The 15,256-nt window shown below is 53.5% G+C and overlaps 1 protein-coding gene across 3 annotated transcripts in view; it reads right to left on the bottom strand.

Annotated features, from left to right (window-relative positions):
* Scube1 (signal peptide, CUB domain and EGF like domain containing 1) overlaps positions 1–10,798 on the bottom strand; it is a 118,743-nt gene extending 107,945 nt beyond the window's left edge. For 2 of the 3 annotated variants that reach the window (XM_060388923.1, XM_060388924.1), the window contains exons 1-2: positions 10,603–10,797; positions 7,499–7,630 (exon numbers count right to left, since the gene is read on the bottom strand). In XM_060388923.1, coding sequence (XP_060244906.1) covers positions 7,499–7,630; positions 10,603–10,690 — 220 coding nt within the window. In that variant the 5' untranslated portion in view covers positions 10,691–10,797. Of the gene's footprint in view, positions 1–7,498; positions 7,631–10,602 lie in introns of all 3 variants that reach the window. The other variant, XM_060388925.1, reaches the window with a different exon arrangement.
* Positions 10,799–15,256: the final 4,458 nt, after the last annotated feature.

Raw genomic sequence — 15,256 nt, 5'->3', positions numbered from 1 at the left:
TGCTTCTGCCCCACTCTCCTAGCCTGGCTTGGATGACGTCTCCTCCAAGAACACTCTCCATCCTCTACCTCCCACCTCAGCATGGATTCTCCCCCACCACATGCACGGCTAGATGCCCACTCTCTCTTCTACACCCCCCACTGAGTCCTGCCTCTGGTTGACTGCCGCTTTCTAACTCATTTCATCTCTCCCGACTTCCTGCCAACCAGTGAGGTCGTGAGCAGGAAGCATACCTGGGCCCCGCACTAAGCCTAACAGCAAGAAGACCCTTGGCTAACACTCTGGACATTCTGGGCCAGATCCTACATTTTACGGGAACTTGCCTTCAGTACAAACCCATCAATTGCATAAGGTTTTCATTCTCCGTGCTACAGATGGTCATGGGCCCCGGCAACTCTCCAAGCGGTTTAAATTGCCGTTGACTGGGACCAGTCACAAGCAACCCTGCCGTTGCTGATACATTTGTTGTTGTTGTTGGTGGTGGTGGTGGTGGTTTTGTTTTGTTTTCCTTGTAAGATTTGTTTTTTATTTCATGTGTATGAGTGTTTTGCTTGCCTGTGTGTATGTGCATGTGTATGTGTGACGGCTGCTCACAGGGGTCAGAAGAGGGTGTTGTATCCCCCGGAACTGGAGTTACGGAAGATTGTGAGCCAACATGTGGTTGCTGAGAACCAAATCTGGGTCCTCTGCAAGGCCAGCAAGTGTTCTTAACCACGGAGCCATCTCTTCAGCTCCTGCCCAGACTCCTGCTGGTTAGTTTTAACTGGTGTCGTTGCCACAACCTACAGTTGCCTGGGAAGAGTCTCAAAGAGGGCTTGTCTAGATGGCGTTGACCTGCGGGCAAGTCTGTGGAGACTTGTCCCGGATGTTAACTGATGTGGGAAGACCCTGCCCACTGTGGGAGGCACCATTCCCTAGTTCGGGGGCCCTGACTGTGGGTTTGCTCATCACTAAGCAAGCAGGCACCATGGGTGTGTTTGTCTCTCTGTTCTTAAGTGTGGATGTGACATGACTAGCTGAGTTTCTGCCTTAACTTCCCCACAATGCTGGACTGCACCCAGGAACTGTAAGCTAAAACCTTACACCCTTCCCTTCCCATGTTGCTTTTCATCGGTGTGGGATGAAAATGTTGTCCAGGAACCGAAATGGAATGAGAACACCACTTAATTGCTACCTGGGACTAGGTAACTGGCAGCTTGAAGTCTCGTCAGATTCCTCTTGCCTGGCTGGCCCGCTGGATCCCAGCTTTCATCTTAAGCAGCACACACATTAGTGTGTGTAATTGCATGTTTTTTAGACTTAGGAGGAGGAGAATTCTCCCTTGCTAGCTCCCCACCCCCAGCCTTTCCTGGCCTCCCCTGCCCCAAGCAAAAATCTACCTGGAGTTCCAATAAAGTGTGCTATAATCACAATGGAAATGACTTAATAAGACCTTGGTCATTATCCGTTATGAAGGCCAATTGGTTTTAGTTTAGTTTTTTTTTTTTTTTCCTTAATGATAAACTAAAAGAATCGCTGGGTGTGTTATTAAAGAGTTTGGTTAAAACCCTTTAATGACATGCTCTGTAATCTACATAACTTTAGTGATTGACAAGTATACCCTGAGGTTATAAAATCCAGGAAGTGATTATTTACATTCATTACATACATGCTAATTTTGCAATCTCTGATGGTTGTCATTTTTTTTTCTTTTTACACACATACCCCAAAAGGAAAATAGTAATATATTTAATATACTGTGGCCAAAACAAAAATCTCATTTCCCCCCCAAGAGCTTTAATTACAGCATTTTGAAAAGGGCCTGAGTTGAAACTTGCAAGAGGAATAAACCACTTGAATGAATGGTCTGAAAATTAAGTACACATAGAAAGGCGATGTGCGCTGTGGGTTCAGACTAAACAGCCATTAGTGGGGGGGGGGTCTTGGTTATTTAAACAGGCCATTTGAGGGTGGTTTGCTCCTTGTTTGAGGCCTGGTCCTGATTATGAACGAGAGCTTTTAATTAAGATTAGTAAGACCCAATTCAAGCTATAATTTGGTCCTTTTCCTCGGCAAATGTCTATGAAAACAAGGCGATTAGGGTTAAATGAGTTGAAGCATTTAAGGGGGATGAGTTGCCCCTCCTGGCCCCAGCCTGCCCCTCTGGCAAAATGAACACAAACAGGCTTGGTTAATTCGGAACAGGGGGCTGGCTGGTGCAGGGCTGGCCCCCATGGCCTCCAAAAGGCCTGTGCCGGAAGGGCCCCAGGAGACATGGATGCGCCAGTTTAGCTAAGGGAAGAGGGACTGAGAGGCAGAATGTACAAAGGTCCCGGGGAGTTTGGAGAAAATAAATAAAGGTAGCTGGGGTGAAATTAAGGAGGGAAGGATTAAAAAAAAAAAAAAAGCAGTAGCTCAAAGTGTTTGGGCAGAAACCTGGGGTGCACTCAAGGGGAGGGGCTCCCGTCGATTCCAAGGATGATGTGACCCTATCGGGTCACAGTCATAAACCTGTCTCCAGAGAACAGCCTCCTCTATCAGGACACAGCTAGGAAACCCTCTCCCCACAGCCTTCAAACTGTTGAGTCCCCATGGCCGATGACGAGCCTGCCTCTGCCAAAACTCCCGGATCACTGGGCTGATGACTGAGCTCCCCGGACCCAATTTCCCCAGATGAACCCTATCACTGGTCCATGCCAGTCAGAGGCCTCAGTTGCCTCATCTTCGAGTCTTCCAAGTGTGCGATGCTCAGGGAGGGCTTTCCCAGAAGTTCCCTGGTCCAGCCTCATAGGAGTGGCGTGGGACCCCACAGTCCAGGGCAACTGAGGATGACAACAGATGGGAACACACCTATTTGGGAGTCAGGGAAAGCTTCTGGAAGGAGGTGACCCTGGGGTGGGAGGTGACAGCTGCAGCCCTTTGAGATGGGCCCAGGAGGAGCCCAGGAACACACAGGGCTTACAGTGGGGATGAGAATGGGTCTGGAAGGGGCCACCAGGAGGAGCAATCATCTACCTAGGAGCCTTCCGGGTTCCCTAAGATGCATCTTCCCTGGGTACCACCCTCAGAGGCCTCTTCCAACTCTCTGCACTCACGAGTTCACTTCCACCAGGACACAAGTCACAGAGAAAACTCCTCTGCCTCATCAGAACCTTATCGGCGGCCCAAGGCAGCCCCATCTGTCCTCAGCAAGCCCCTTGCCTCAGAGTCGATGTGTCAGCCCACAGAAAGCCCACTGCCAGCATTAATACATCAGCAGGATGAGATGATAATTTAACAAAAACGGACACTCAGGGTCATACGCATCTCATCACCATTGCCACCATCAGCACCATAATCACCATCTCCATCGTCAACATCATAACCATCTCATCACTAACACCCCCATCATCAGTATCACAATCACCGTCAGACTAGCATCATTAATATCATCATTACCTTCACCTTCACTGTCACCATCACTACCACCCTCACCAATACCATCTTCATTACCATCACCATAACCTTCGTCGAAATCAACACCGCCATATTTTGCAGGCGGTTGTGGCACAAGCCTTTAATCACAGCACTCGGGAGGCAGAGGCAGGCAGATCTCTCTGAGTTCAAGGCCAGCTGGTTGACAGAGCAAGTTCCAGGACAGCCAGGGCTGCACAGGGAAACTCTGTCTCATAAAAACTCAGTATATATGTACATGTATATACATGCACAGACATCACCCTGTCTACCATTATCAATATCACCAATATTCATCCTCAATATCACTACGAACAACAGCATCACCCTTGGTAGAGCATGTATGCAGCTCAGTAGTGTGGCATTTTTCAATGTGGCTTGCACAAGGCCCTACGTTTGGTTCTCAGCACTGCACAAAAAGATAAAAATAAAAATCACCACCTCATCATCACCTGATAGTCCTTCTACCATCACCACAGCAACAGCAGCTAATGCCTGTGTACCACATTCTGCTATGTACCGGGCTATGCTATCATGCTTTAAATGCATCGACGCTTTAAACCCTTGCCTTCTACAGAGCAGCTGCTAGAATGGTGCTCATTGAACAGACAGAGGTCGAGTGACTTGCCCAGATACACAGGCTGCATGTGAATCCCAGCAATCTGGCTCAGCGTCTATTCTTTAATGATTGCTCAGTTGAACAAGGACCATTCAGAACATGACAGACAGCAGTGGCCACAGCAGACACACAGCAATGGGCCCGCCACACCTGGGCTCTCATCCCAATCCTAGCAAGGCCCTTCTCTCTCAGGTCTCCCGTGGACCATGTAAACCAGGAAATGAACATCTGGGTGGTCTCTGAGCTCCCTGAGGCCACCCTGAATGTGGCCTGTCAGCCCCTCCAGATGTGTCTACAGTCTTCTGGGGGTAGCCATCTTAGGGAATCTGACGGTTCCTGTGTTAATAGTCCAGCAGGCTGTGCAATGCCAACCAATGCCTGTGTGTGTCTCCAGGAATCAGGGCACCTAAGACAAGTAGGCTGGCTCCACCCAGGCCACAGGCCAGCCAGCATTCTCTGTGCGTTAAGATTGTCACTGATAAACAACTTCAGCCGATGGGCACCACCATGGGCATGGCACAAGGTACCTGAGCATCTCCTGCAAGATGTGTGGCACTGAAGGACTTTGCCATTGACAACCCCCTCTGCAGCTACTCTGACGGCACATGGTGGCAGGTAACACACTCCTGTTAGAATCGTGGGAGCTAGGCACCAAGGCAGGCAGCTTCACACACTGCACCGCGTCTGGTCCGGTCTTCAAGATGAGCGGGGAACAGTTAGGGCTCACAGAGACAACTGAGGTTTGCTGAGGGTAAATCAGTGCCCTGTGCTCATGTCAGACAGAGGTGCGCTGCAACCAAGGCTCCTGGCAGAGGCCAGGCTGTTCCCTGCTCCCTTCTCACATGACACAGGGTTAAGATGTCACCCTCACGGAAAGGACCCTCCTGGCAATTCCCACAATCCCCACTTCCCACCACTCTCCATCCACTGGGGTCTTACAAATTGCTCATCTGAACTCCAGTCTGGGCTGGGGAGGGGGCTCCGACTATGCCTATTCCACAGGCCCTGTCCCCAGAGCTGCGAGCAGAATGACAGACTTTGTAAGTGAGGTATTCCCAAGCTCCTGGGGGCTCGAGAGAGATGGCCCTGACACCCAGTCCTCAGTAAACGAGGTCAGGGGGAGCAAGACATGACGTTAGAAGCCAGAGGCAGAAAAGCAATGATGGGGGCAGCTGAGAGGCTTCTGGGAGCATAATGGAAACTTAATGCAGGTGTGTGTGTGTGTGTGTGTGTGTGTTCCCATAAGGCATTCCAGCTTCCTTCTGGGGAAGAGGTGGGCAAAAGGTTCATAGAGCCAGGCTTTTGGGCTGGGACATAGCTCAGTTGTAGAGGATTACCTCACACACAGGGAGCCCTGGGTTTGATTCCTAGCATTCTATCAAACAGGTTTGGTGATACACACCTGTAATCATCTCTAATCACACACAGAGAGAGGCAGCTTCCTTAGTTCAAGGTCAGCCTCAACTACACAAGAAGTTCAAGAGCAGCCTGGATTACATGAGATTCTTTCTCAAAGTGAACCAAATAGGTCTCAATCCCAGGACTCCGAGAGTATATGAAGTTTAAGCTGAGCTCTGAAGGGCTTCAGGGAAACAGGTGGGAGATGAGGTAAGCTGAGGGCAGGGACAGCAGGAGCTGGGCTTTGAGAACAGGCTAGCTCAGTAGCTTCAGCTCAAAGGGTTGGGCCTACCATGGCCCTCCCTTGCTGGAACACTGGGTCTCAAGGACAACGAGAGGGTCACAAGTTATACAGATGTCTTCAGTGGCTGCCTGGACCACTGAGCTACCTGCCTCCAAGACCCTGCCAGCAACCAGACCAGACCAATCCATCCAGCTTCTTGCACATGACCTGCTCTCTCTACCTGCTGCCTGGCCACTTCCCAGCGGTCTGTGGGTCACACCAGCTTCCCCTCATAGCTCTGGGGGACTGGGGTGCTGACACTAAGCAGGACCCACAGAGATGCCATCTGCTCGGTTCTCAGTCTGTAGAAGCTGACTGAAAGCAGTGGGTCAGTGATGACAACATTCCCAGGGGCGCTGGGCAGCTGTAAGGCTGCAACTCTGTCGAGCCTGGTCAGAAGGGGCAGAACCTCATCCCGTTCTCCTGCTACTCTTGCCCAGTGCAACCCCACACTGAAAACTGAGCACGAGAGTTGCTGAGGGAGGATCAGGAAACCCGGGTTTTAGTTCTGTCTGCATCGCCATAAAACTTGGAAACCCTGTAATCAATGCTTGCCTTAGTTGATTTTCCTCTGTACATTGAGGGTTGGGTGGAAATGTCTGGGTCACGGGTACATGGATCAGGAAGAACAGCTTTTAGACCCCAATAGCCAACCTCTGACCAACTCACGTGGGGTCAAAATGACCATGAGACCTTTATGGGTGATATTTCACCTGACTCAGGCTCCTGCCTCTCAATACCATAGAGGTTTTACTTTTCTCTGTTGCAGAAGCAGGTTTTCTTTCATTTTCCTGAGAAAGGATCTAATGATCTAGCCCAGGCTAGTCTCAAACCCACTGGGCATAGCCCAAGATGCCCTACCCCTTGCCTTAAACGTTTTGTTCTATTTTATTTATTCTTTTGCTTTTTTTGTTTGTTTTGTTTTTTTTTTAAGACAGGGTTTCTCTGTGTAGCCTTGGCTGTCCTGGACTTGCTTTGTAGAACAGGCTGGACTTGAACTCACAGAGATCAACCTGTCTCTGCCTCCCAGAGTCCTGGGTTTAGAGACATGCGCTACTTAGCCCAGCATTTTTTGCTTTTTCAGGGCAGGGTTGCTCTGTGTAGCCCCGGATGTCCTGGAACTTGATTTTGTAGGCCAGGCTGGCCTTGAACCCAGAGATCTGCCTGTCTCAGCTTCCTGAGTGCTGGGATTAAAGGCGTGTACCACTATGTCTGCCCTGGGGAATGGGTTTCTACTTCTGAACCCATTCATCAACTCAGCACCCTGGATGCAGGGAGGAGAGGCCAGACAGACAGATGAGTGGCTCGAATCACAAACTATCTAAGCTTTAGAAAGAGGAGAGCCAGCTGAGCCAGCCTCACAGCCCGCTCTGGGCAGGTCCTCTGCAGAAGCTACAGGCTATACAGGGTGGTTTGGAGGCTGAAGTTAAGGACCCAAAGAGCAAGTCAACCTGGGTTTTTACTGGTTCAGTATGTAGTTCAGGGCTGGACATGCAAACGGTTATTCGATCTTGATTTTTTCCAGAAGAAGGGGGATAGCATTTAGATGAAAGTCAGGCACCCCACATTTTTATCCTTTACCCCCAGGGAAGCAGCTGTGTCTCCTGGAAGCCTGGAGGCCTCTGGGTAGCGTAAGACTGACAGAACCCTGAGTTTTCTATGACCACAGTGCTGGGCTGCAGGATCAGCCCGCTGGTATGCCCCAGGGCAGGCCTCGGCCACCTCCCTCTGGCCCTGGCTTGGTGGGGAGGGCTGAGGGAACTCACCTTCACACTGCCTCCCTTCCCCCTTGTAGCCGGGCTTGCAGAGACATTTGTAAGACTTGGGTGTGTTCTGGCAGATGGCATCTATGTGGCAGTCATCTGTGCCCTCTGAGCACTCATCCACGTCCGCGGCTCCTGTGGGGGGGGAGGGGAAACTGCAGGTGAAGCTTGCCAGGAAGACATCTGAGACCTTGCCGGAAGTTCATGCCCCCATCCCACCACTCGGGTAATGAACATTAACAGTCACATGGCAGTTTGGTGTAACAAGGGGCAATTGGTAGCATCCTTGAGGCAGCTTCTCTGTGCCAGGCACACGTCACATCTGGTCTTTATTTTCATAACAGCCCCGTTGGGTATGGTCATTATCCCCTCTCAAGATACGGGGAAACTGAAGGCTAGGAACACCAGAAAGAAAAACCTCTTTGTGGATCTTGGTTTCCCCACAGGCATTGCTCCAACCCTCCACGCTCCTCATTCCAAAAGAGTCCTAGGAAGAACTTTAGTCCAGTTCCTCTGGGGTGCAGATGAGGAAACTAAGGCAGAATGGTGTCCAAGTATTGAGCAGAGGCCATTCCCAAGGAGGCTGCAGGTCACCTGGATGTGAGACCCCAAGACAGTGGAACCGCGGGAGGAATGATCCTCTAGGATCCAATCCAGAGTAAGAACCGTAGACCTGCCTTTCCCTCTGCTAACCCGGGCCCCTATAAGAACTGCCCCAGAAAGCCAGTTCTTATAGCTCAGCTTCTAGATCCCAGCACCATCCAGGCTCAGAGGGCTCTGCTGTGCGCCCCGCCTCCTGTCTGCAGCCATGGCTGCATGATGAAAAAGGCCCTCTCCACACACACCTGTTCTCTCTCTTCCTGCCCCCTCAGTCGGTTGCTCCATCTGAGTTTACTCAGGGAACAGCCGGAACTTTAGGTTTAGATGGGGGAATCTGAGGCCAGTGATACATGACACAGGGCTAGACTCCATCATGGAACCAGCTCGTCTGGGCGTCACCCTCCTTCTAGCTGGCTGTGACCACCACGCAGATGGACAGGCAGAAGGACTCAGGTGAGGAGACAAGGGACTCTCAGCAGCTGCCCTGAGGCCAGTCCCCTGGGAGGCTCCAAATGTCCCTGTATCCTCATCCATCTGGCCTCACCCTACACTTCATGGCACCCAAAAATGTCCTCTTTGAATTCATCCCCTGGCTGGACACTGGGCTCTCACTCTGTGCCCCACCCCAACCCACCCCACCCCAGACTCCTCTTCCTCACTTCCAACTCCAAGCTATCACCAGCTCACCAGAGGGGAGAGAGGCTTTGGAAAGAAACACAGCAGATTTTCCCCTGCAGACACGTGCACACACAAAACACCGACACACAAACAAGTGTGCGGTCCACCTATCGCTACAGTTGCCCAAAGGCCTTAGGCTAGAGCTAAGAGGCAGGCAGCGTAGTAGGACAGAGTAAATGCCAAGGCCAGTCGGGAGGTTGGGAGGGAGGGGCTCTCTGGGAAGCTGGCTACAGAAGGACCACTACTTCAAGGGCAGGACCCCAGAGGGAGGGCCCGACCACATGGAGCACCACTAAGAGAGAATCATCCTCCCCCTTCCCATGAGTTAGGTCATAAGACTGAGGGACAGAAAGTTTCCTGAGGGGAGGGGGGTTGTCTGAGGTCCTACCTAGGTAGGCAGGATGGACACACAGAAGTTGGGAAGGGGTGGTTGGGAAGGCTGTCTGCCTTTCAAATCATAAACTTGGCCTGGGGACAGGGAGTCTGGCTGAGCCAGGCTGCAGATCCCCGCGCAACCCTCAGATAGGGGCTGCTCACCCCAGCCCTGGGCTTCTTCTTCTGAGATCAAACGCTGGAGTTCTATAGTTACCAGGCTTCCAAAGAGATAAAGGGGAGGCAGAGGCAGATAGACAGGAGCGACAGAGAGGAAGGGAGAGGCACACGGGACAGTCCGACAAAGGTGAAGGAGCCCAAAGCCTAAGGGAAATGCTCAGTGACATGGCTAGTGCCCTCAGCTAGAGCCAGATTCTGGAATAGGGGCATGGAAGAAAACTCGGCACCCGTGGTGAGGCACGGACCAGCATAAACTCCCGGGCTCGGGATCTGCTGTGGAACTCTCACAATCAGACCCCACTCCTGAGACTCAATGGAGCCAGAGCAAGGCAGGACCCTTCCCACCCTCTCCAAGGAGAGCAAGGAACAGTGCACTGGAGATGTGAAAAGAGGCTCTGCGAGCAGGCTCTGCCCGGCAGCTCCTTCCAGGAAACTCCAATCACGAAGAGACACCCCCACCTAGCAGTCCCTTCTGCCCCCGACCAGAGGCTGGCTTCCTCCTGTGCCTCCTGCCCCCTCCCTCCCATGTCTTCCACAGGCAAGTCCTGGTTTGTTCTGCTATTCGTGTTCCCATCCACCTCCTTCCCTGCGTCTGTCCGTCTCTTCTCCCCCTCCGGTCTGACAGTCCATCTGTCCGTCTCTTCCCAGACATCTCTTCCTCTCTCCCTCGATCCCCTCCCTCGGCGCCGCCCCTCCGAGTCCTCCCGTCTCTCTGTCTGGTGTCCATCTGTCTCCTCCTCTCCGTCCTTTGATGTGCCTCTCTCCTTCCCGCTGTCCACTGCCTCCTCGCTCCCCTCCCTTGCCTCCTCTCCCCTCTTCCCTCCCGCGGCTGTCTTTCTCAGGGCTTCTTCCTGGGCCCTTTTGTCTGTTCCCTCTGCGCCTCGGCTGGCTCCTGTCCGTCTGTCCCTCCATCTCCCCGCCTCCCCTCCGTTCTCAGCGCGTCCTTCCTGGCCACCTCCGGGTATCTCCTATGCAGCAGTTGCGGAGTCCTCGGCCCTGGGGGAGAGCCGCTCTCGGCTCGGGGGGTCCCCACCGGTCTCTGTACGCATGCCGGGCCCCGCAGGCGGCCGTCGCGCTTCCTTTCTTCCTCCGGCCTCCCGCTTCCCCTCCCGGGGCCTCAGCCCACCCCGCCCCCGCCGGCCCCGGGCGCCCCGGGAGCTCGCAGAAGTTACTTTGCAAGGAGGCAGGACCCGGCACGGGGCGGCCTCCGACGGCGCGGGGTGGCAAGCCCCTAAGGATCCCCGCGCGCCTGCAGCCCCCCGGATCCCCGCGCTTACCTGGGAGACCGCTGCCCACCACCAGCCGCCCGCGCGCTCCCAGAACGAGCAGCACGCACAAGTGCCAGCGCACGGCCGCCGCGCCCATGCTCGCCGCGGGCCGCGCCGGGTGCGGGCGTGCGGGGTGCGGGACGCACGGAGCGGCTGCTCCGCGAGCGCTCCCGTCTGCAGCGAGCTCGGCTACCGCTCGGGCTCCGGAGACACCCAGCCGGCGCGCAGGACTAGCTGACAGCCGCGCGCTCATTGGCCCGCGGCCTCGGGGGGCGGAGCTCCGCGGGAGGCCGTCCAGTGGGCGGCGGGTGGCGTGGCCTGCGGGCGTCTGGGCCCGCCCCCTTCCCCGGGGCGGGTGGCAGGTGGGGGGTGGGAGCTGGGGTCGCCGTGCAGGGTGTCACCCGGGCCCGGGCTAGTACCGGGCTTCAATTCCCCACTCCCGCTCTGGGAGCCCTGGGTCACCGAGGTCCGGGATGGCTGTTCCTCCGGAGCAGCACCCCTCAGCCCCGCGCACACTGGATCGGGGGAGCAGAGGTGAAGAAAGGCCAGGAGACACCCAGGGGCGGTGAAGGCGATGCTTAGCGCACGCAGCCGATCCCTAAGCATTTCTTGAGCACCCTGCAGGGTGTCAAGCTGCCCGGGCAGCTGCAAACTAGCCGATGTGGAAAGCTCTCGAAGTTAGTTTTAGAATTTACACACAAAACCAAAGGAACTTTTCCGTACTGCCCCGAGGACAATGGTCAGAGGAGTGTTTGTCTTGGACACTCGCTCGCGTCGCGCCTAGAACCGTGCTCTCGGGGAGTGGACGCGGCGCGACCTGGCCGGGTTGAGTGGCCTCACTGTCCCCAGGCGCTTGTTGCTCCGCTCCTCGGGTGACAGGCTCGGCGGGTCGGGTCGCCGCCGCAGCGTAGCGTCGCGGTCACCCTGGCCCAGATCCTCCCCCATCCGGGGGTCTACACCTGACCCCTCGGCCTTGGGGCCTGGCGGGCACTCAATGGCCGCTCTCAGCTCGGGAGGCAGGACGCTGAAGAAGTTTAACAAACCCCAAGTCCCATCTCCTTGACAACCACCAATAAGAACTCCTGTTTTCTCCTGCTCTCCAGACTCAAAGACTTTTTTCTCTTTTTGTCCACTCTGCCTGTGCGCTGCTGCGCCCAGCGGCTCCCCTGCACGCCGGCTCTCTTCCTCCCTGCCCCCAACGCACACACTTGTGCAGCCACCTCCAAGGCCCCAGAAGGCTAAATTCAAGTGTCTCAGCGCCTGCTGCCAGCCAGACTTCCCGTGGGCTTACGGCAGTGGGTTGGAGGCTGAGGCAAGGGAGCCATGCCCACGATATGCAGAAAAGATTAGGGAGGAAGAAGAGGGACCCTGGCCTCTATGGCATCCTCATCTCCTACCCTGCTACACGGCACGCCTTTTCTTTCCCTGGTTGCTCCGGGCCATGTAGTTCAATTCAGGGGACATTGTTACCTTGGCTTATTTTGGCTTCTCTCAGCTGTACAGCTCTGGGATTTTTTTTTCCCGCCTGTGCAACCACCTATTTTGTGAGAATTGTTTTCAAGGGGGCTTCTCAGCACACTGCTTTTTCACGTGTCTTCCTCGGGGGCTTCCAATCGCACTCAGGTGTCCCTAAACTCGGTAGCAGCCATGAGACAGTCCAGGTTCCATCTCTCAATATTAAGGTGGATGGAGGCTTCGAATGGCTTAGGGTTCCCAACAGTCTCCAGGGACCCCCACTAATATGAAAATTTTATTTGCAGTAATCTCTACCTCAGTAACCATGAAGGCCAAGTTTGCTGATGGCCTAACACCCCTCAAGTGTGCAAAAATAAGTGGCCCCCTCTAGGAGACCATGGCACATGTGAGTGTGCAGAATCCGGGGCGTGGGAAGGTAATGGGGGAATGTGTCTCTAAGTTCCTGACCAAGGAGATGGTTTATAGGGTGGGTTAGGCAGGGGGCCGGCACTCTGACGCCAGGACTAAGGACGTCGTGACACACCTCCGTGCTGAGCTGAGGAAGTGGAGGTCATTGGTTTGGGAAGCAGACTGGGTCATGCCCAAGTCACCCATGTGTGCTCTTCATGTCATCCCAAGCACCTGTGCCCTCCTCTGAGGTCCTCTCTAGACCAACCACAGGCAAGGCAGCCTGTCAGGCAGGGTAGCTTTTTGTGCCCTGAGCCCAATGTCACGCTGCCAGGCCAGCCTTTGTTCCTTCCTGCTCCATAAACTGGGGTGCAAGACCTCCTTCAGGCTCAGAAAATGAAAGTCTCCGCTTTCATCCCCAGTTTCCCGTTTCCACCCAAAATGGGATTCCGAGGGCCTTGCTTGTGACCACAGTTCCCAAAGGGAGCTGAAGCGATTATTATCAAGTGACTATGCACGAATGAATGAATGAATGAGTAAGTGAACGAATGGTCACAGAAACAAGACAGAACCGGCTGCGAACTCCTATTGCTCCATTGAGGTGACTTGGCTGTGCCAGGTCCTTGATCATGAAGCCAGCTGTTGTCTCTCCTAAACAGTCCACTTTCTGTGCCCCGTGGGAAAGCTAGGCTGGTCAGCAGAACCCCAAATCTTAAGAGCCCAGAGCTGACTCCCAGGGACTTGGGGCGCTTTGGCTCCCTCTGGTGACAGTTCTCGATGGTGTTTGCCTGACAGGAGGCAAAGAATTAGCCAGCTGCCCTCTTCCTTATAGGCATGTCCCTGTGACCCAACCTCGCCTCTTAATGGCAGGAAAGTCGTGGCCAGGGCTCAGATCACAATCTCAGGGCTGACCAGCCCGGTAACGGTGCCCCCATCATGGAGGCCTCAGCAGCCTGGATTCCTCAGCCTAAGCTAGCTCTTAGTGTTGCTGGGAGGATAAAAGCAGGCAAGCATGACCTGGGACCTCTCTGAACCTCAGTCTTTTCAGTAACAGAAGAGTGATGCGGGTGCCTTCTTGGAAGGATTAAGTGAGATGCTGACCCCAAAGCCCTCAAAAAGCACGGCATGTAGAGGTTTTCCTGCGCCTATTAGTGTCGTTATAATTATACTACTCCTGCTGGTCTGAATAGTAGCAAAGCCATCTGGTTATAAATTAAATACCTTATTTCGGACATTTTTTTCTATCTTTTTTTTTTTTTTTCAAGACAGGATTTCTCTGTGTAGCCTTGGCTGTCCTGGACTCGCTTTGTAGACCAGGCTGGCCTAGAACTCACAGAGGTCTACCTGCCCCTGCCTTCTAGTTTGGACATTTTTAATCAGGAAGGGTTCTCTGGGTTAGCTGTGAAAGCTCTTTGGGATACAGAGTTCTCTGCAACCCTGAAATGTCATTACACAGATCACATGCCTGTGCGTGGATAACCTTCAGGGCTTTTGCACTTTTTTTTTCCCCTAAAAAAGAGAAAATCACCTAATTCCTCCTGCTGTTGTATGTTCTTCCATGCTAACCTTTCTGAATTTCCATGTGAGGTCCTGGGTCACACAGGTTCTTTTCTTGGGCTGGGCTATCAAGTGAGGTCTCAGTCTTCAGGCGCCTGTGATACAGACTCTGAGATGTCCCAGAGTTGTGACTCAGTATCTTTCCCCCTCCCCCCTAGGATAGATAACATTTGTTGGGCATCCCTAGGTACCTGATGTGTTACTGGGACATCAGTGAATCCTGCCATCTACTCCCAGGATGCAGAAATTGCTGCCATCCCCACTGGACACTTGAGAAAATGGATCTGAGGTTGCCTGTCCAGGATCACAGAGCTAGCAAATGTCAGAGGTGGGATTTGAACCTGGTTCTTTACAGCTTGTTCATAAAACACAGAAATCAAAGGGCAGAGAGGCACCATGGCACTATTCACTGTAAGGCTTCGGGGTTTTCTGGTTTTGTCCCAATATTGACAAAAGGGATTTTCATATGTTACCTAAATCATAGCAGTGGACAATCAATCTACCTGCCTGACTTAGGTCTCATCCAGTTTTACCATTCTGCCCCTTTCTTTCCCCAAACTGTTGAAATATTTGGAACCATCCCTGCCACTCTTGGGAGGCAGAGGAGACAGGATGATACCCAAAGGGCTTCTCAGAAACCCCTAAGTGGAGGAGATCAGTGTTCATCATGGCACTTGGGGGCAAGGGTACAGCGCCTGTGCCGGGGCACTCATGAATCTGACTTGTGGCTTCAGGTTCACGGACAGACATGAGGACAGGAGAGCTGCAATCACAACCCGGAGAAAGCCCAGCCTGGGCTCATCCGACATCTGGGGAAACTGAGACCCAGCCCCACTAATCCACTATTCACTAGTCATGTCCACACATCTCGGAATATCAGACTACACACACACACACACACACACACTGAACAAGGCTGCACCCATGGCCTCTCCTCTCCCTCCTTTGACCACTGGCTTTCTGGAGGGGATGCCCAGGCTCACACCTGCCAGGCACTTGAAGTCAAGACTGCCCTGCTCAGCCACTGCTCATAGTGGGGGACCTGTCCACAAAGCCCTCCCTTTGCATGCCAACCTGTGGCCACCCAGCCAGATGGGTTCTCTGCATCTGCAGGTGTGCCTGAGACCCTCCGAGGCCCAGTGACCCAGCCTACCACAGAGACACCCTGTTCTTTTTGCTGATAGCCAGAAATAACTGTCGTGGGCAGCCAGAGTCTTTTTTTTTTTTTTCAATATCCTTGTTT

This window comes from Meriones unguiculatus, chromosome 8 (genome assembly GCF_030254825.1).
Source record: "Meriones unguiculatus strain TT.TT164.6M chromosome 8, Bangor_MerUng_6.1, whole genome shotgun sequence".
Taxonomy (NCBI): domain Eukaryota; kingdom Metazoa; phylum Chordata; class Mammalia; order Rodentia; family Muridae; genus Meriones; species Meriones unguiculatus.
Note: the sequence above shows the minus strand (reverse complement) of the source record. Positions and strands in the feature narration are given on the sequence as shown.